Source organism: Bombus affinis, chromosome 3, assembly GCF_024516045.1.
Source record: "Bombus affinis isolate iyBomAffi1 chromosome 3, iyBomAffi1.2, whole genome shotgun sequence".
NCBI classification, from domain to species: Eukaryota; Metazoa; Arthropoda; class Insecta; order Hymenoptera; family Apidae; genus Bombus; species Bombus affinis.
Window position 1 is genome coordinate 14,811,889 of NC_066346.1, and position 22,328 is coordinate 14,834,216.

Here is a 22,328-nt window from a genome sequence, read left to right on the forward strand (position 1 = left end):
TAGTTTGCCACATTCACATTCGGGCTGCACAATTGTCTTCTCATCTTGATTTAGAAAACTCTCACTTGAACATAAATAAAACGTTTCTTCGTTGAAACCGTATCATAGTGGAGAACGATCGAACAGTACAAAAGAATGAATAAAATTAAGTCACATTTTTATTAATTTTCTTTTGTATCTAAAAACAAATCTGATAGATTCAAAGATACAAGATCTTTGAAAATATCGTATGGAATTTAATACTAATTTAGTGTGCAATTAAAAAATTACTATACTATTTTATTTCTCCTATATACATGTTGGAGATAAAAGGACATCGGGGCCTTTCTTTTGGAATTTTTCGGAAGACCCCCAATACTTTAGTCTAGACTTTTTATTATAGCTGCACTTAAATAATAAAACTCAGAAGTAGTTGTTTATGATTTAATCCGACTATGTTTACCCGAGATTTATGACAGTAGGCTTGGGCTCGAAGTGACACAACTGGTCGCTAAACGTAGCCACGGTCATGGCATGGACGTTTTTACCTAACAAAGCTATGGAGTAATTGTATAGATCTCCTTAAAAATATAGTTGACCCGAGGGGTACAGAGACGAGTATATAAGTGCAGTTCCATTTGGACTGAGGGAGTTCTACTTATACTGTAGACAAGTAAGTTGAGTTCTACTTATATCGTAGACAAGTAAGTTGAGTTACACTTGAATTGTGGACAAGTAAGCTCAGTACGACTTAGACTTTGGAAGAAGACGTATTTGTTATCCCTTTGACCATGGATTCGTTATTGAACCTAAGATCATTGTCATTGGCATCTCGAGTATCTAATTGCCACAGTTACTTGCCAACTCTGTACCATATCGGTACTGTAATCATGTCGGTATCAGTAAATACTATCCATATCGTATAACAACAATGGTTAATCCAAATGAAGATTCGTTACACGCCCCTAATCCCAATGAGAACTCGAGATATGTGTATTTTTCTTTTCTTTTTGCTTAAAAGATTTCCTGTTTATTGTCACATTAGAATGTCAGATTCTTTTGGCACACGAAGGCTTCGTAAATATCAGAAGGAATATAGCGTGGAAAAATGTTGTTTTATTTTTAAAGTTCTACGCTTCGCTACTTTTTTCCTAGTACGTTCGCTTTAGCAATAACACTGACTTTTTCGCCCGTTAAAAACGGATTACGCAGACGCGCTCACGCAGCACGTGCCCAGAACGAATGTTGCGAGTCGATATTTTCTTTTGCGAATCGCTCTCGTTATTTCGTTGGAAATGTTACCGTGCGGATATCAAACAGCCATTGGAAGTTATTAGACGTTAAAATTTGGCGACAGCTTCGCGTATTCCACCAGTTTCTCGATATTCCCCTTCGAACCTACAAATTGCTTCCGTATCTCGCCAACAGCTAGTCCTCGTATCTTACGCAGACGTCGATTAGAAGTAGAATTTTCGATAAAATTTAAATTTCCCTTTTCAGTTCGTACTTCGATTTATGGGCTCGTACATACGTTTCTCTCTTATATATTACGTGCATTTGCATATATATCTGTTTCTCTATCCCATGCGTCGTAGTTTTTGGATGAAACCAACAGCTTGTACACACGTGCAAGATTTTATTTTTCGTGATAAATCGAACAAGAATATATTCTTTCGTGCTTAGGGCGAGGTTTAAGGCGAGGAAGGCCCGAACCGTATCGAAGTTCTAAAGGTACGTGACCAAGGACATGTCGCCGGAGGAGTTCCTGAGCAGATTCGACGACACACTGAAGAAGGAGGACCTCAACGCGGCTATCGGAGATGATGGGGCCGAGCCCTTGCAAAAGAGCATCGAAGGTACGTGCGAAGGGATGCTAAGGAAGTCGAACTGTGCGGCGAGCCGCAAGTACGCGAACTACTGGTGGAACCCGATGATCGCGGAACTGAGAACGCAGGCGCACAAAGCGCTCAGGAAGGTGACGAGAGAAAGGAAGAAGAATGCCGGCAACACCGAGCCCCTCGTCAACGCCTACAAGGAGATCCGAAGGCAGTTAAAAAAGGAGATCGCCCGCAGCAAAAAAACAGCTTGGGCAGAATACTGCAAGATACTGAAGAGCGACCCTTGGGGCAAACCCTATCGCACGGTCATGAAGAAATGTAAAAGCAAGGGACCAACCAACGACATGCCGATCGACATGGTGAAGGCAGTCCTACAGAGGCTATTCACCTTGGGACACGGACCCCCCCCCCCCCCCATTATGAGGGCCGCGAAGAGGCAGAGACCGAAGAAGAAGGAGATATTAGCCTCAGCGTCGCCATCGGCGAAGGCGATGTCGTCGACGCCGCCGGAAGAATGAACACCAAGAAGGCTGCAGGAGTCGATGGCGTGCCGGGCGAGATCGCGAAGCTGATAGCGAGTCGCAGGAGCGAGCTCGTGACAAGGCCGTTCAACGGCATCACCGAATCAGGAAGGATCCCAGACTGCTGGAAGACGGCCAGAGTAATACTGCTAAGGAAACCGGGAAAGGATCCCAGTCTCCCTAACGCGTACCGGCCGATAAGCATACTCCCAACCATGAGCAAGATCTGGGGAAAATGCTTTAAGAAGATCATCGAGAGATGCATCGGAATGGACCCGTTCCATCGGAGGCAATATGGCTTCAGAAAGAAGAGGAGTACGGTAGATGCCATCACGCAGGTGATAAAAGTTTGCCAACATCTGCAAACAGAAGAAGGTAATTTGCGTGATGATCACCCTGGATATTAGCAATGCCTTCAATTCGCTCAGCTGGAAGAGCATATACGAGGAATTTGACAAGAGGAAGCTGCCATGGAAGGTCAAAAGGCTAATCGGCAGTTACCTATCCGGAAAGAGGATCATCGTGAGCAACCAGCACGGCACGGTGGAGCACGAGGTGGCGGCAGGAGTTCCGCAGGGATCCATCCTCGGACCATTCCTGTGGATCTTGGTATACGACCGGTTGCTCGAGAGACTCGACAACATGCCAATGGTCAGAGCAACCTCTTTCGCGGATGAGCTGGCCATCACATGTTCCGTCGGGAGGAACGAAGAGGCCACCGCCAAGGTCAACACGATGCTAAGGATCGCCAACGATTGGTGCACGAGTGTCGGGCTCACCCTGGCGAGAGAAAAGACGGAGGTCATGCTCATCACAAGCTTGCGAGTGCCGAGAGTGGTGAAACTCAGGTTGGGCTCCTCGGACATCGAAACGGTCGATCGCATCAGGTATCTCGGAGTCGTCATCGACTCCAGTCGGAGGTTCGGTGCGCATATCGAGATGGTGTGTAATAGAGCCGACAAGTTAATAGGAGCCTTTAGGGGAATTCTACCCAACATCAACGGGCCGACCAGCTTGGCTCGTAGGCTCTACTACAATGTGTGGGAGTCCATCGTAACTTACGGAGCACCGGTGTGGGCTAGAGCAGCGAATACCGATAAGAACAGGAAAAAGTTGAAACGAGCACAACGAACGGCCCTGTGCATAACAACGACGGCATACCGTACCGTCTCCCACGCGGCACAAAATATCACAAAGAAGCCAATACCGAGTGCGCTGCTATTTACCAAAAAGAAGATGGACATCGATCACCACATCATGCAGCTGCTAACCGGGCATGGGAGCTTCGGTGTCTATAGGAAAAGGATTGGCAGGGACAGCGACAGCAACTGTCTCGACTGTGGAGACCCGAACGACGGTGCAGAGCACGCCCTCTTCGCGTGCCCGAAGTGGACGGACAGAAGGATCGAGCTGGAGAACGCTCTGGGCGGGAAGATAGACGTGGGCAATCTGATCGCCACGTTGACCGCCAAGAACGAGAGCTGGAATAAATTCAGGCAATTCTGCAAGACCGTCATGTGCCACAGGAGGGTGACAGCGAGGGCCTGGGAAGAGGCAAGGAGGAGAACGAGCGAAACAACAACTACGCGGAGCAATGAGGGCAAGAACACGAAACAACGAAAAACCGCAGAAGGAGACCAGCCCAGTATTCTGAACTGGCTGAGAGGACGACATGAGCAGTAACTGCCCGAAGAAGTAGATACAACGGGGCACGAAAGGACAACCCTGATGACTGCCGACAGGTTTTACCGGGGTTGTCTGCCCTCTAAGCGGAGGAAGAAGGAGGAGGGGTTTTTAGTGGGTATGGCAACGACATCCGACCGACTCCCACATAACCCAGTGATGCGGGTCACTGGGCATGCGTAATAGCATTTTCCCCTCCCCACGCAAAAAAAAAGTCATACGAGTAGCATTGAATCGGTGGAAATATCGAATTTCGAAAGTTTGATTCGAGTCCAAGATACGAGATTCCAAAGAGAAAGTTCGCCCTCAGGTCGACGATATCGATTTAATATTACATGCGATTTATTTTCGTTCGCTGAATCAGTGAACTTCTACATTTCACGCGGTTCATCGGGTCGAATGATTTTTCTGCATACAAAGGGCCGGAAAATTTGAAACATACTGTAGCCTAAACCGGTCGCCGGATTAAACTCGACGAAGCTTCGAATCGAGAAAAACGTGCAATCGTAATCTGGCTTTTACGAAAATGGACACAACGACGTTACCGGACAAATAACGAAATTCTTGTCCATTATTGAAATTCTATTGAAATTCTATTAAATCGCCAACTACGTTCTTATTGAAATTTTCATTTATTTCTTTTTAAACGCACGATCGAATTTATCGCACGCGTACTTTTCTGATTATATTCTATCGTTGATATTATTACGACGAACATTGTACATAAAAATTTAGAAAGTTACTATGCACAATATTTGATTTTTCCTCAATTTTACTTTAACGAATTTCGAGTTTTAGTTTACGTTACTTAGAAAGTTTGAATTTTCTCCGTTTATGGCAATACGAAACTATTAGGTCGTCCGAAAAGTTTCTTTCGTTCTATAAGGAAATAATGGATGCACATTTTCCGTTTTATATTATTTTATCGAATTACCTATGATCCGTTTTGTTTTATCAAACTAAAGATCACAATGTTCGACAGATTAGGTTTTATGTTTGTATAAAGATGCGTCGTTGAAAAAGACGTCTCTTTGAAAGAAAGACACTTTCCGGACAACCCAACATACAGGGTGGTTGGTAACTGGTGGTACAAGCGGGAAGGGGGTGATTCTACGCGAAAAAAGAAGTCGAAAATATAGAATAAAAATTTTTCGTTCGAGGTTTTATTTTCGAGCAATTGAAAGAAAAGATTATTGTAGCCTTTCATACTTTAAAACAAACGAATGCGTTAGAAAGTGTTCATAGAAATTTAATTAGAAGAGCAGAAGTATGTGTTGGACAGAATGGGCAACACTTTCGGCAATTTTTGTAATAATAAACTTTATGATTACTTCATGTTATTTCATTATGTATTCCTAATTTTCCGTTACGGCAAAAACAAACTTAAACTGCGATAATATCCATCGAGACAACGATGTACAGTGAGGTCCGTTATAACGAGACGTGATAAAGTGCACGCGTACCGAGCGAAAATTCAAAGTCGATTTTCTCGAAAACGAAGCCTCAAACGAAAAATTTTTATTCTATATTTTCGACTTCTTTTTCGCGTAGAATCACCCCCTTTCCGTTTGTACCACCAGTTACCAACCAACCTGTATAATATTACTGGAAACATTGTACTCGGACACAAGGTTTAATACGATGCTTTAAATAATAGAAGTTTCAGATGGAACGATAATATTGGGTTGGCAACTAAGTGATTGCGGATTTTGTCAGTGCCACCTAATGATAAAATCCGCAACCACTTAGTTGCCAACCCAATATAAAATATTAGGAGGAAAAAGTCCGAAATAGTAAAAGTTCGTGGTCGACTAAGTGCAGACCAGCATTTTCATGGCGATAAATTAAGTTGAAGCACAATATCATTAATTCTCGATGCTGCAGCGCTCGCCAAGTTTTATACCCCAATTTCGTCCTCGTTTCGACAAATGAAAATACTCCTGATGCTTGAAGAAAATTTCGAACTTTTAACGTTCGAAGAAAGAAACTTGCATATAAAGTAACGGTTCTCTCATATTTTCCTCAAACTCGAGAAAGTTTGTTAACGAAAGGAAGATACGACCGAGTGGAAACTGTGGACAGAATGAAAAATATCTAAACACCCAGAATAACAATCAATTACGAAATTACGAAGAAAAAGTCACACAAATATAAGTCGTGTAATAAATAAATTTCGTAAAACATCGATAAACATTGCTTTGTTTGCTGTTAGTTTGTTATCAACTAAACTGTACATGTAAATGATACTATATCGCGTTAATTTGAATCCAAATTTTCAAAGTTTGAAGAGAAATCGTAAGAAATTTCTACGTGCAACATATTTTTCAGTTTTTACTTTTCCACCTTTTTATTTCTTTTTGCAATGCTTTGTTACGTTACGCGAGATTATAAAAGTTGAGAATCGCGCGGAATAAAACGAACAATAGTACATTTTACTTTCTCGTATAATCTCGATGAGAAAAACAAAATTGTAGCGTATATGGAAAACAAATTTTCGTTCTGCGTAAAATCTCGAGAAATTCTTCCTTTCTTCGTCCGTGTCAGATGATAGACGAATGACGCATCAGATGACTCGTGCGATTCCTTAGCATAGAAGAGTGAATTGAAATATTCACGAAGCGCGATGTACTGTTAACCAGTTAACCGTGGAATTTAGTTTTAGAAATCAACGTGAATAAAATGCAAATAAAAATAAACGACGACGAGTATACACGTCGAACACAAAGAAAATGTGTTACGTGTTCCTGTTATAAGTTTTACGACGACGTTAAACCAAAATGACGATGGCTTACATTTTTCTTCGAAAAAATGAATTATTTCCCACATAAAATGTTAAAATTGTAACAAAATAACAAAATTCGTAAACAAGAAAAATGTGAAAAGATAGAAGAAATTCAGTGGATCCTCCCAGTGTGGTATTTCTCGAAACAGAATATCGCACAAAGTGGCACTTGGCAAATCTAACACCAGCAACGTGAAGTGGATTCGATCAATGATATAACTGGTATAAAATTGGGGAAATGTTTTTTGATAGGAAGCGTAGGTTTTACGGTTGAACTCGTAGATGGTGGAGCAACTTTCGAAGCTCGTGTTCGTGGAATTGCATATTCGATAATTTATTCAACACACATTCGACCAAAAAACTGAATCGCATTATATTTTCTGTATTATATTTCGATCGTTATCGGGGAATACCGGACACACGCAGTAAAACATCCACTCAATTTGCAAGCATACAAAATTGCGCAAACAATTCGGGCATAGCCGATATATCGGTGAAAATAATCAACTGAGTTTATAAAAAGGAATACGTTGTACAGGGAATAACCGATATAACAAAGGAACAAATCAAATTTTTCAGTTTTACTGACAAAGCGAACGTATCACTAAATAACATTCTTAGCGCTTCTTACTAAAATTTGGAATTTTTATGGTAAATGGTAATGTTTTATATTATACGACAGATGAAACACACCGAGATTAACATTTTTCTCGACCTGTTTAATTCATGAAACGCGGTTAACTGTTTAAAAACGCTATCGACGATAGCTTTTCGAAAGATGTATAAATAAAACGAGGAGATAGAGCGAAATGAAATAACAACGAGTCGTTCGATTTCTCGTTATGTCGTGTTGTTAAGAAGCAACAGAAATGAAATTTCAATTTTCCATTAGAATCGACGGAAGGATCAAACGACGATACGGTAAGAGAAATCGCATGATTCCATTCAAGTGGCACCGTTTTGTCAACGCAGGCTAACGCGTGACCTTTCGTCGTTTCGATCAACATGGTTCAACATGGGTCATACCGCCTGTGCTGTCAGATGTTCAGCCAAATGGTGTTTGCATTTGTCGTAGATAAAACGCTTGGAAAACTCGTCGCGCGCTAGTGCGCTTCTCCGTTTTCGCATGAAATCTCCGACTTTTTCCACTTTCCTAGTTTCCTATTTTTTCTTTTTATCCGTTCTATACGATTCGCCTCTGAAAGGTTATTCTTGCTGTACCGCTACTATTAGGTTGTCCGAAAAGTTTCTCTCGTTTTATGAGGAAATAATAGACGCACGTTCTTTCTTTTATATTATTTTGTCGAATTACGTACGATCCGTTTTGTTCTGTTGAGATAAACACCGCGATATTTCACAGACTTACTTTCACGTTTGTACGAAGGTGCACTGTTGTAAAAAATTCTTTTTGCGAAAGAAAGACACTTTTCGGGCAACTTAATACGTTGTGTTCGTTTTATAAAGAAATAATAGACGCGCGATGTCCTTTCTTTTATATTAGTTTATCGAATTATGCACGAACATAATAATAGAGATATAAGGAAATGGATCGCACCTAATTCGATAAAATGATATAAAACAGAAATTGTTGCTCATCTATTATCATTTTATGAAACGAAAGAAACTTCTCGGACAACCTAGTACATCGAACGACTACCGTTGAATAAATTCTCTAAAAACGAAAATGTTTTTAATCGAATTAAACGATCGAGATGGCTGTAATACTTTTGTAGAATTTTACGAATACTTACCGAGCGTTGAAAGTTCGATGTGCTCAAATACTTATAAGCGATTTTTCTTTCTCGAGACGATTCCCTTTCGTTCGCGAACAACCTAAAAATGGAAAAAATATCGTTAACGGGTGTGTTCGTGGTAATCGTAACAACGTCGTTAACCGATTTATCGATGAATCGTTACGTGTGCTTTACGTTCTTTGCGAGATTCCACGACAAATATCGTTACGCGCGAGTTAATCGAGTAAACGACGTTTAAAACGGTTTAAAGTTATTCCCGATATCGCAACTATAAATAGGGAAATGATACAAAGAACAGTGTTTTAAACCTTTGAGTGCTGTGGGCGCATATAGGTGTCTGGCGAAAGCTATCGGTGTGGACTAAGGACATATATATGCGTTTTCTGTAAGTGCTCGGCATGGACTAAGGACGCATGTATGGGTTTTTCAATTTTTCCGAACACCTATGCAGAAGTAATACTATTACGTTTGCGTGAAATAAATATAAATGCATTCCTTACGGCAGTAAACAAATGCCAATAGTACCTCGTTATTGTTGAAGTGGTCACCACTTGTAAGAAAACTCTACATCTGGTTTTTTTAGTTTTCCCAAGCACTGAATTTTTCACACACAACTAAATTATTAACTCGTGTTATATTTATAAGGTTCAATAATGCGATAATTCAGGGATCGATTCTGAAGTCTGAAAATCGAGTTTTTTTTATTATGAAATGATTTGATAAAATATAAAAATGAACAACAATTAATATGCGTCTATAACAATCAATAACGATGATTATCTAAACGGGAAATTATAAGTCTTTGGTGCAATGTTTACCTGAACGTCCTGAGCTACCGATCTTTCTTCTTCAGTCTTTAAATCTTAAATCTTCAGTCTTCACAATCTCAAACAACTATTCTATAACCTTGTCTGTCTCTCTAATGTAACTCTCTGTCCACCCGTCTGGGGAACACGTGCTTCTTCAACTGCTCGTCCATGCAATAAAGGAAGATCGGAAGATCTTGTATCTTTGAATCTATCAGATTTGTTTTTACATACAAAAGAAAATTAATAAAAATGTGACTTATTTTTATTCATTCTTTTGTACTGTTCGATCGTTCTCCACTATGATACGGTTTCAACGAAGAAACGTTTTATTTATGTTCAAGTGAGAGTTTTCTAAATCAAGATGAGAAGACAATGGTACAGCCCGAATGTGAATGTGGCAAACTATGGCGAGCCTCAAATCGTCATAGAGGAAAGCACATCGGGCGAAGAGGAAGAGGAAGGGCGAAGGAACGAGTCGCCTCCGCGTTGCATGGATCCCGATTCGACACCCTTAAATCCTCATCTATTGTCTCCCTGGCGAGAGGTCAGGAAACGCTCTCTACCGACTCCGCAATGTACTTCCGGGATAACCGCATCACAGGTACTGTCTGATGGTCATATGTAGAAGAACATACTTGCTTATGGGCCACATCCCCTTTCTTGATAATGTATTTTTAGTGTATCCTGTTAGCTTAACAAAACATAACGTTGTCCAACGTTTGCATAATATATTTAAATATATTCCTATTAGGTCATTTGTTGTCTGTATATTTTATACTCTCTATCTTTTCCCCTTTCGCGTTCTCGGTCATGACGACACGTAGGTTAACTCTCAGCGGCATGACGTGGCGAAAATCGATTTATAAGGTTCAATAATGGGATAATTCAGGGATCGATTCTGAAGTCTGAAAATCGAGTTTTTTTTATTATGAAATGATTTGATAAAATGAAAAAATGAACAACAATTAATATGCGTCTATAACAATCAATAACGATGATTATCTAAACGGGAAATTATAAGTCTTTGGTGCAATGTTTACCTGAACGTCCTGAGCTACCGATCTTTCTTCTTCAGTCTTTAAATCTTAAATCTTCAGTCTTTACAATCTTAAACAACTATTCTATAGCCTGGTCTGTCTCTCTAATGTAACTCTCTGTCCGTCCGTCTGGGGAACATGTACTTCTTCAACTGCTCGTCCGTATCGATCTCTCCGTTAAGCACAGCCTGTCGTGCTACCCGTAAAACAAAAAGAATCCCTATCCTACACGAACTCTAGGGATTTTACATATTTACTAAATTTAGTTTTCTAGTTTATTACCCAAATTCTAGTTAACTGTAAATTTCAATGTTTATAATAAATAATTAAAAATAACTAAAATATAACGCTCTTGAATCATTTAATCTCTTTCATTTTAATCATTTAAACTACTATAACTTATTACGATTTGCGCTTTGAATAGTTAATCAACAGAGTTCAGTCTAACGAAAAAGTATTCCATCCACAGCGATCGTCAGCGCTAGACACGCGCCGTCTTTACGGACGACATAGGCCGTGAGTATTCAGCACTCAAAGGGTTTATCGTCTGTGATAAAGCTTTTAGTTTCGAAAGCTCTGTTAAACTCGTTATGGTAAAATTAATATACACTATAATCTTAACGAATTATCTTTTGTATTCGTAAGAGGCCCGACGATTTCTTTATTATGGGAAAATGATTTCAGCGATATTTTTCGCTTTTAACGCGTTTGCAGCGCGTACGCGTATATCCTTGCCTGTTGCGCGTTATACGTTTTAACGTATGTGCATAATTTTCTATCTACCAAATACGCGCAGCTTTTAACGAAGCAGAGCGAAACGTTTGTAAAATTGAAATGTTAGAACGATGTTTCCGATAAAATTCTTTGTTCCCGGCAGGTTGAACTGCGAGACCGATGCGTTTAAAAGTGCAATTTTCGAGGAATTAAACGCACGAAATTCTGAATATTAGTTCCTTCGTTATGCCTTTGTCATATTCGTTTCTATCTTTATCATTATTCGACAGGTTATTCGCAACTCGTGCAACGAAATAGGAGGATATCCATACGTTGATCCAAATTTCTACTTTCAATCATATAATTGGCTTTCTTTTGCATAAAACGATATAATCGAAACGTTATCATAGATATAATCTGGTTCTGGAAAAAATCGAAGAACGTCGTGTGAAAATCGATTTTAATTTAAATTGTCTTAAATATCCTTTAACGAATACGTCGTATTCTTTCGTTCTATTACGTTTAAATTAACAGTTATCGTCCTTTATGTCGGCCATTTCCTTCGTTTACGTTCTTTTTCACTTTCTGCCGTAATAGATCAGCCACGGATAGTCCAGTTCGACGAATAGTTTCTCTCGATCGATGTGGAAACCGTCGAAAAGAAAGATTCAGGATATTGTAGCCGTTCGCCGATAAGGAGCGCCATTTACGCCGAAGGAGATCCGTTCTCTTAGAACGTTCATAGAGCTCTGGGTCTTTTCGTTCTATAAGATTAATATAAATCTAGAAATTGTACAGCCCAACTTTAAGTCTATCGCAGCTTCGTTCGAACGACGTTACTTCGTCCTGTACAAATTTCGATTCCTCCGATGAAACGTGTATTCACAGCAAAGTACTTTTTTCTGTAATCTTATTATGGCTTGCGAAAGTGTTCGAATAATCTTGATCGTTCCGAGGTGACGCGTATCACACGAACAATAGAAAACTCGGAAAATACCGAAAGGTCGGATGATACCGGCGTTCGTACGGTAAAATCGTAAAATTGATTTCGATAACTTAACATCGTACTTGCGTTTCAGTTTAGTTGACTATTTGATCGATTAAAAGTTCAATTAATCTATTTACTTTGTTCGCGCGGTGCCGGCGTTAAAATTTCGAAAAAAAAAACGCGCAGTTAGGAGAAAGCTGGAAACACATCGTATAATACGAGACTCGGATAGCCGAAACTTCACCGAGCTGGCGGAAATTTTGCGTAGGATCGCGTATTATGCCAAACATTTTGAAATCCCGTTAACGCTGTAACGAGACACGACTATCATGATTATGTTCGTTACATCAGTTGCGACTCTGCAATTTTTGTACTTTCGAGTCTGTCCCTATTTTAACGATAATAAAACATATTTGTAACGTTGGGAGAAGATTTTTAATCAAGAAAATTGAAACGAAAATGTGCGATCTTTTTTCATTTTCTTCAAAACGAAGGTATCCTCTAACGTTGTAAGAACGTAATTGGGTCGACCCATACATAACTCGAGCTAAAATGATCGAAAGGGCGTAGCAGGCTTTTTTTTTATTTATTACAAGCGTACAGTTTTGTCAGGTTCAGCCAAATATTAGGTTGCCCCAAAAGTGTCTTTCCTCTACGAATATGTCTTTTACGACAATGCATCTTTATACAAACACGACAGCTAATCTGTCAAATGTCGTGGTCTTTACCTTAATAGAACAAAATGGAACGTACGTAGTTCGATAAAATAAAGGAAACAAGAAACGTCGTGCGTCTATTATTTTCTTATAAAACGAAAGACTCTTTTGTTGTACAACCTGATATTTGAACTGTCGATAATTTTCGAGAAAGGTCCTGTAACTTCCATATACATTTTCCGATCCATTTCAAATTTTTCCAATACAATTGTTGGGAATATGATACATTTACACTGTACATGTGAATGTGTGTGTAAGCATCAGAGGACGTCCGGGTCTTGGTTGAGACAAAAGACAAGAGCCAGTCGTTAGAAGTATCTGGAAGAGTCGGTTGACAGCAAGCGTGCGTGCGAGTAGGTTTTTGAGGTCTTAAGAGTATAAGATATATGTATAACAGTTGTGTGCTAAATAAAGGGAATTATTTGTATTTCCGAATCCATTTTATATCTTTTTAGCATAATATATTTAAAGAAAAAGATTGATCGTACCTTCTGATCTGAAAAAATAGCTCTGTTTATTATACATTGTACATTATACATATGTATGGGAATTAACTAGTGTCTATATAGTTTCACACTGACAAAATAGTTTCGAGTTACTTGAAAATAGTTGCTTGATTCAAGCAACTGTACGCGTTAACAAAATAGTTCCAACTTACTTGAAAATAGTTGCTTGATTCAAGCAACTGTACGCGTTAACAAAATAGCTTCGAGTTATTTGAAAATACTTGCTTCACTCAACTGCACACATTAATAAAATAGTTTCAAGTTACTTGAAAATAGTTGCTTGATTGAGGTAACTTGACCAATCTGAATCATCATAAAAACTTGGAAGGATATTTCAGACAAAATTACAGGTTCACATTGGCAAAATGATTTTAACTTACTTGAAAATAGTTGCTTGATTTAAGCAACTGTACACGTTAACAAAATAGTTTCAAGTAACTTGAAAATAGTTGTTTGATTCAGGTAACTTGACCAGTCTGAATCATCATAAAAACTTGGAAGGATATTTCAAGCAAAATTACAGATTCACATTGGTAAAATAATAGGTTCACATTGACAAAATGGTTTCGAATTACTTGAATTCAAATCGTTTTCATCTTTATCCAAGACTCGCATAGTCGTCAATCGAGCCATTAGGAAATCACATTGACCAACTCCAAAATTGAAAAGTAGAGAAAAGTAATTACAAGTATCGCAAGTGGTGAGACAATATGCGATAAAAGTGAAAAGATAAGCGTGGCGTCAAGCTCTAAGGAACTAGAGGTTTTGTGAGAATCAATCGTGTACTTGGACGATGAAATTGCGAAATTATGAGATTGTCCAAAGATGAAGTTGGTCAATTTGACTTTCGCCAGGCTCGATCGTCACTACGACAGTTCTCGCGTATCGAAACTATCTTGATGTTTGTGTGGACAGGTGAGACGAATGAGCGATCGTGGCGGAGAAGAATCAGGACTGTTACGCCGCGTAACACATCCGCAGTCCATCCCGCGCGGCGTGACAGCCAACGGTCTACGTGCCGTCCTTCGAACCTTCCATAGGCCTAAGGACCCACCATAAAGTGAAATCCTAACTGCATTGTTCGCACACATGGTTTGAGTCAATCTGTCTGCCAGAAAAGACTTTCTAATTCCAGAAGTGTTTTCAGCTGGTTCTTTAGAAGGGTCCTTGGGTTTATTACGTGCTCTTAAGAATTGCGGAGAAAGCAGGTAGTGGCGTAACGAAAAAGGCGGAGATCTCCCTAACGGAAAATCCGAGTCTCCCCATAAACAATGTCGCCTAGGACCCAAGTTAGTAGGAGGCTTTTTCCTCCTATCTTCCTTCCCAACATTGGTCATAACCAATCAGCATCGCGGATCATTGCCCTCACTTGCCTAACTGAATATGTAAGCAACGAATCCGCGTTCTTCGGTCAAAGGGCACACCCATACCGAGCTTTCCTCCGCATTCACATTAGAATAAAACTTTAGAGTTTGATCGTCTCTCACGGTGCCTAGAGTTCCTGCATTTCCTACAACTCTCACCGTTCCTACCTCTCTAAGTGTTTGATCGTCTCTCACGGTGTCTAGAGTTCCCATAATCCCTATAGCTCTCACCGTTCCTATATCTTTCAGAGTTCCTTCATCATTTCTCAAGGTGCCTACACGGCCTAGAGTCTCCTAAGGCTCTCACATTATCCAGAACTCCGACAGTTCCTATAACTCTCAAGGGCCTAGAGCGCCTAAACGGGAATTTACGACTCCCGTTGACGCGTATTCTAACGACCGCTTCTCCCCGCGATAGCTCAAAAATACAAGGACCATCGCCGAGGGAAGCTACTTTCCTGTCCACCCTCTCTCAAACATCGGCTCCTCAGCTAGGTGGCCGAAGACATTCGGTCGTTACGATTGAAAGAGTGTCACCGACTTTGTTTGGCCGTAATCGTCGCGAATCAATCGCCGGATTTCCTCTTGGAGGCGTGACCAGAATATTGCCGAATCGTCGAGACCCAGAGTCTAGAATGTCCGCACCACCGAGCGGTAGAGGAAGTACGCACAATCTTCGGTTGGACATTATGGACGACATCGCAGACCTAAAAGCGAGGAAGATAAGATGAGTGTAGAGATGAAAAAATTAAGCAGAGATCAAACTTACGCGCTACACTTGATCTTCATTTTCTTTAAATTTTGATCCAGCTGATAAATCAGTAATTAAACCAAGGGAACTAAGTTTGAAATCAAGCGAATCTGAAATACTATCAGACTGTTGCTACGTGAGAACAATAGCCATCTTGTACTTCGTATTTGCTCGATTCCAAACTCTAATCGATATACCAGCAGAATTTACCAGCAAAATAATTATTCAGAGATTCTGTCGATAAAACAATTGAAGTTTAAAATCGAACGAATCCGAATTACTGCGAGATCGTTGGTGGCTATTGTTCTCGTAGCAACAAACTGATGATACTTCAGATTCGTTTGATTTCAAACTACAATTGATTTATCAATAGAGTTGTCGAAGAATTATTTTGTCGATATCGGTGTAGAACAATAGCCAACAACGACCTCGCTGTACTTCATATTTCCTCTATTACAAACGTCGATTCATTTACCAGCAGAGCATCTGAAGAATTATTTCACATGGATCATGTAGAAAAAAAAACGAACACGAAAATGGAACTGTAATAACATTTTTTATTCCTTGTTGAGAGCCGTTCTTAAACATTTTGCAGGAATTTTCCCTTCGCAAGAAGATCGAAAAATAACCACTTTTGACGCTCTGTTTTCATCCCATATGAATTTTATCTTTAATATTACCGATTGATAATAATGTCACTGCGATATTGTCCGCAATGATTGCAAATTATCTTCTCCGCGTTTCACCTATATCGATAATACAGAATATCAAACAACAATTATTTAATTTCACGTTGTTGTTGACTTTATTAATTTTTACGATAAAGTGCATTCTCTGGAAGAAATTTTACGATTTACGATTTTCTTTTTCATTCCTCCTTTCACCTACGATGGCTCTTAAACAAGAAACGATATCGTAACGAGAAATACAACTTACCTGAGCGTCCACTTTGGTTCCACTAGTGTTGTCCCATACGACTTTGTGTTTGACCTCGCTATTAGGGGACTTTTTACCCAACGTTTCCTTCACCGCCCTCACTACCTTCGATTTATCGAACTTGAGACTTAAACTGGCCGTTACTAAATCTTCCGGCTTCTTCGACATCGGTTGGTGTCTCTTCGTGAACCAATTCGACGGTACCATAAAGGTCGAAATAGCGGCTTTCGAGGATCCGCTAAGCTTACTTTTAGCTCCGTGCAATGTCGACACGTCGAAGCTATTGGAACGGAAGCTCTTCGATCGACTTCCTTTCTGTTCGGTCGTTTTTCCGGGCCAGTTTGATTTGCTATCATCCCGCGAACTCGGCGCTTCCTCGCCGCATCGGTTGATTTCCGTCGCAGAAGACGCTAACGAGCTTAGGATCGATATCAGATCCGCATTAGAGCAGACAATGCCCGCAGCACCGGAAACGGATGCACTCGCGGCTCTTGGCAGTTCCGAGACGCGCTTTCGGAGAGAAGACGTCGGCGAAACCGACGGAGTAGGCATTTCAGAGAATCGTTGTTTCGGCTGTTGAGTGTAACGTTGAGCGGAACTGTTACCCTCCAGCGGCTGTATTTCGTACACTTGCTCCGTCGACGTCCTGTACATCCTTAAGCGCACCTGGCAAACGGATTGCTTTTATTCGAAAGACAGTTTCTTTTTTATCATAATTCGTGCGTTATGATACACGTTTCGATGATTGAGCCGTTTAGCGTGACAAAGCGATGGAATTGTTTTGCACAGAAATTCTGGTTCTAAAATTATGTTAGGGATTCTAGGGCGTAATAACATCTTGGAACGCAAAGTTATCGATGTGTCGATGAAAGTTAAGCGAGCTTTATCGAAGCACACGTTCGAGTCTTTGGGCGATTGCTAGGAATACGCGTAATGTTCTTTTCTGTGAGCTGAAAAGTTGAACGACTATAAAAGGCGTTTGTAGAGGATTTCAAAGCGGAAGAAGAAGCGATACAAATGTTTAGAATCAGAAATTATCTGTTTATATAGAGATCTATTTGATGCAAGGTCTAAAATCAATCAAATCGGATTGTACGGACGTATATTTGTAAAGCAACGAATATTTGGTTCTTTCAAATCTTAACTTCGCACGATCGTATAGAAGTTCGTCAACTTTAAACTCGGTTTTTCTTAGTCTGCAAACTAGCGGAGATAGAACGGCTAAAATAAACGAAAGATCCTTACCTTCCTCGCTTTTACGTGCGTGCTTCCTCTACCGCTCGGTGGTGCGGACATTCTAGAGACTCTGGATCTCGACGACTCGGCAATATTCTGGTCACGCCTCCAAGAGGAAAACCGGCGATTGATTCGCGACGATTACGGCCAAACAAAGTCGGTGACACTCTTTCAATCGTAACGACCGAATGTCTTCGGCCACCTATCTGAGGAGCCGATGTTTGAGAGAGAGTGGACAGGAAAGTAGCTTCCCTCGGCGATGGTCCTGATCCTTCGCCGCCACGATCGCTCATTCGTCTCACCTGTCGACACAAACATCAAGATAGTTTCGATACGCGAGAACTGTCGTAGTGACGATCGAGCCTGGCGAAAGTCAAATTGACCAACTTCATCTTTGGACAATCCCATAATTTCGCAGTTTCATCGTTCAAGTACACGATTGATTCTCACAAAACCTCTAGTTCCTTAGAGCTTGACGCCAAGCTCATCTTTTCACTTTTATCGCATATTGTCTCACCACTTGCGATACTTGTAATTACTTTTCTCTACTTTTCAATTTTGGAGTTGGTCAATGTGGTTTCCGAATGGCTCGATTGACTATGCGAGTCTTGGATAAAGATGACAATTAAACTATTCAGATTAGTCATGTTTATTATTTTCCTATCCTTATTTTTAATTTACGCTATCCTTATTTTTTATAGACTTAAAACAAAAAACAAACAACAAAGAAATCTACAATATCAATCGGCTGATGAACTCCATAGTTAAGTTCGAGCCACCTCTTGTAAAGAAAGAAATAATACAATGCAAAAGGTGCCAAAGGTACGGCCACACGCAGAAATACTGCAATCATAACTTCCGGTGCGTAAAATGTGCAGGTAATGACCCCACTGACCAATGCACTAAATCCCCGGAAACCCCCGCCAAGTGTATCCACTGTCAAGGAGAGCATCCTGCGAACTACAAAGGATGCTCAGCCTACAAAACACTACATAATATAAAGTATCCAAAACTGAGACCCAAGGACATAACCATACAAGAACCTAAACACCAAAAACTCACCACACCAACAGTATCCTATGCGCAGACAACGCAAGGAAACGTAAACAACTCGAAAACACACAGTGTACACACAGAAAATAGAATTCCCACCCCACAAAACACAGACAACTTTACCAGACTCGAAAAACTTATCGAGAAGCAAACTGAGCAAATTAACAACTTGCTGTCACTACTCACACTCTTCATGGACAAATTCATATGCACAGAAGCAAAATAAAACCAATGCGAATAGCTCTGTGGAACGCCAACGGTCTAGCTCAGCACAAATTTGAACTAGAACTATTCTTAAAACAACAGCAAATCGATGTGATGCTCATATCCGAAACCCACTTCACCGACAAAAACTACGTCAAAGTACATGGCTACAACTTCTACCACACACAACACCCCAGCGGAAAGGCCCACGGCGGCACCGGAATCATAATCAAATCAAACATCAAGCACTACGAACTTCCACCATTCCAGAAAGACTACCTCCAAGCAACAAACGTAGCAATAGAAGACTGTCATGGTACAATCATCACTTCAGCTGTATACTGCCCTCCCAGACACTCCATCGCCAAAGAAGACTTCGACAACTTCCTGGACACCCTGGGCAATAGATTCATAGCCGGAGGAGACTACAACGCCAAACACACCCAATGGGGCAGCAGACTGGTTACAGTAAGAGGCAAAAACCTCCTCAACAGCATAATAACCAACAACCTCAACTACCTTACCACATACGAACCCACACACTGGCCCACCGACACAAACAAAATACCCGATCTCCTTGATTTCCTCATAACTATAAATATCTCGTCAAGAAACGTCCAAATCAATTCCTCGGCTGATCTCTCCTCCAACCATTCCCCCGTGATAGTAACAGTCATTTCAACAATCATCGAGAATACACCTAATGGCTCCATTCATAACCAACACACCAACTGGCAGCTCTTTAGAGAAGTCTTTACCCACACAACTTCAGCCTCAACCTCACTAAAAACCAATGAAGAAATCGAAGCAGTCACGGAATACCTAAACACGAGCATAATAAACGCTATCCGCTTCTCCACACCGGCAATAACGTCCATCAGCAATCACGAATACCCCCAGTACATATTAAAAAAAATAGCAGAAAAACGTAGACTAAGAAGGATATGGCAGACCCATAGAACACCGGAGGACAAACGCAAACTAAACAACGCAACTAGAAAACTATCCAAAACCATAAAAAACTACAATAATGACCGTTTTCACAAATATCTCGCCAGCCTGTCCCCCACAGCCGACTCTAACTACTCACTATGGAAAGCCTCCAGGAAACTCACGCGTCCCCCACAAATAATACCTCCAATCCGCCGTCCGCAGGGTGGATGGGCGCGTAGCCCTATAGAAAAAGCCAACCTATTTGCCAAACACTTGACTGAAGTATTTCAATCCCATTCCTCCATAGCTGCAGCGGACGTCACCGAATACCTGCACACTCCCTTCCAAATGTCCCCTCCTATTGAGCCCTTCACTTCTGCAGAGATTATACAAGCAATCAGTCGCCTAAACCCCAAGAAAGCAGCAGGTCACGACCTAATAGGAAATAAAGCAATCAAGGAACTTCCCATAAAAGGGATTGCACTCGTCGCATCAATCTTTAACGCTATCCTCCGCCTTCAACACTTTCCCAAGGCTTGGAAAATCTCACTAATCACCCTCATCCCTAAACCCGGTAAACCAATATATGAAACCACCTCCTATCGCCCAATCAGTCTTTTACCTACCCTGTCTAAACTATTCGAGAGAATGCTCACGAATCGTCTCCTCCCACTCCTAGAAGAATTGAAAACACTCCCAGACCACCAATTCGGCTTCCGAAAACAACACTCAACAGTAGAGCAAATCCACCGCATAACCCACATGATCAGCCAAACCCTTGAAAAGAAAAAATACTGTTCAGCGGTATTCCTAGACATCCAACAGGCATTCGACAAAGTATGGCATGAAGGGCTACTCTACAAGATCAAAAAGGTCCTACCCCATCCATACTACTCCATCTTAAAATCCTACCTAACCAACAGACAATTCATAGTTAAATGCCTAGGCGCCTCTTCCGCAACATTCCCAATAGAATCCGGCATACACCAAGGTAGTGTCCTCGGACCCCTACTGTTCTCCATCTACACTGCCGACTTACCTATATCAAACGAGGTAACAATAGCAACATTTGCCGACGACACAGCACTATTAGCTACCCACGCAGACCCGGCAATTGCCTCATCCACTCTCCAGCGAAGTCTCGACTCCATGGAAAAGTGGTTCCAAAAATGGGGTTTTAAAATAAACGAAAATAAGATCCTCCCGTGTAACATTCACGCTCCGAAAACAAACCTGCCCCCAGGTCACCATTAACAACGCAATAATCCCAAGCAAGGACTCCGTAAGATACCTGGGCATGACCCTGGACAGGAGGCTAACTTGGAAAAAACATATCTCAGAAAAAACAAAGCAACTAAAGGAAAAACTAAGAAAATTCTATTGGCTCACGGGCCGACGCTCCAAACTAAACATACAGAACAAAATAACCCTCTACAAGGCCGTAATAAAACCTGTCTGGACCTACGGAATCCAACTATGGGGAACAGCAAGTAACTCCAACATTGAAATACTCCAACGCTTCCAATCGAAAACGCTAAGATCCCTATTAAATGCACCCTGGTATGTTACCAACGAAACAATCCACCGTGACCTCAAGATACCTACAGTCAAAGATAAAATACACAAGTCCAGAAGCAGATATAACACAAGAGTCAACAACCACCACATCCCATTAGTGACCCAACTACTGGACACGACGGACCAGATCCGCAGACTAAAAAGAAAATACCCTCTAGATTAAATCCTTAGTTTCTACTAGAACCAACAATATAAAACTATTATAATCCATGTCATTGTATCACGCCAAACTAAGTTACTGAAAATTCTCAACGAGAATTGATTGTAAATATTCTAATAAATAAAAAAAAAACATCTTCTCAATTGCGCTACCAAATACCCACGGACAAAATTGTTCTTATAAATTTATGAATATTATGTGTTTACGTATTTGAATGAAAAGTGTTTTTCTTCACTTCACTTCAATGTAACGAGACGTGTCTATCATGATTACACCGGTAAAAATTGAGACTAATTTGGAAATATATATATGGAAGCTAGAAGATGCTTATTGCAGACGTACACATAGCAAAAAACTAATGTACAATGTAAAGAGTATTTTTAAACATATGATTGATTAGGGGTAAAAATGCTGCTACTAAAAATATTGTGACTTATTTATACAATACATAATTAACTGTCCAAATACCGATGGTAATCAATAAGCATCTTATAATTCCTATTTACATTTATTTCAAAAGTTTCTTTCGTTTCATAAGGAAATAATAGATGCACGACACTTTTTGTTTTATATTATTTTATCGATTTATGTATGATCTATTTTGTAGTAATAGAACAAAACGAAAGAAACTTTTGAGACAGCCTAATGCATCTTGAAATTCATGAAAAACTTCAACAAAATATTCATGGAAAGTTTCTGTAAGCGTCCGAGTACTTTCGTGAGCCGTTATATGTATAATAATTCGTTACAATGTTAGTGATAGCTTGGAAAGTGAACTATTTTTAT

At 40.4% G+C, this 22,328-nt stretch overlaps 2 protein-coding genes across 2 annotated transcripts; one reads left to right on the plus strand and one right to left on the minus strand.

The window, feature by feature from the left end:
- Positions 1-9,606: 9,606 nt before the first annotated feature.
- LOC126914791 (uncharacterized) lies at positions 9,607-14,539 on the plus strand. The gene is made up of 2 exons (XM_050719209.1): positions 9,607-9,967; positions 14,243-14,539. Exons 1-2 carry the CDS (start codon positions 9,728-9,730, stop codon positions 14,384-14,386), a joined length of 384 nt encoding a protein of 127 aa, XP_050575166.1. The 5' UTR covers positions 9,607-9,727; the 3' UTR covers positions 14,387-14,539.
- A 554-nt stretch (positions 14,540-15,093) lies between these two features.
- On the minus strand, positions 15,094-17,634 carry LOC126914743 (uncharacterized). The gene is made up of 3 exons (XM_050719130.1): positions 17,624-17,634; positions 16,379-17,044; positions 15,094-15,398 (listed from the first exon to the last, which is right to left on the minus strand). Exons 2-3 carry the CDS (start codon positions 17,030-17,032, stop codon positions 15,258-15,260), a joined length of 795 nt encoding a protein of 264 aa, XP_050575087.1. The 5' UTR covers positions 17,033-17,044; positions 17,624-17,634; the 3' UTR covers positions 15,094-15,257.
- Positions 17,635-22,328: the final 4,694 nt, after the last annotated feature.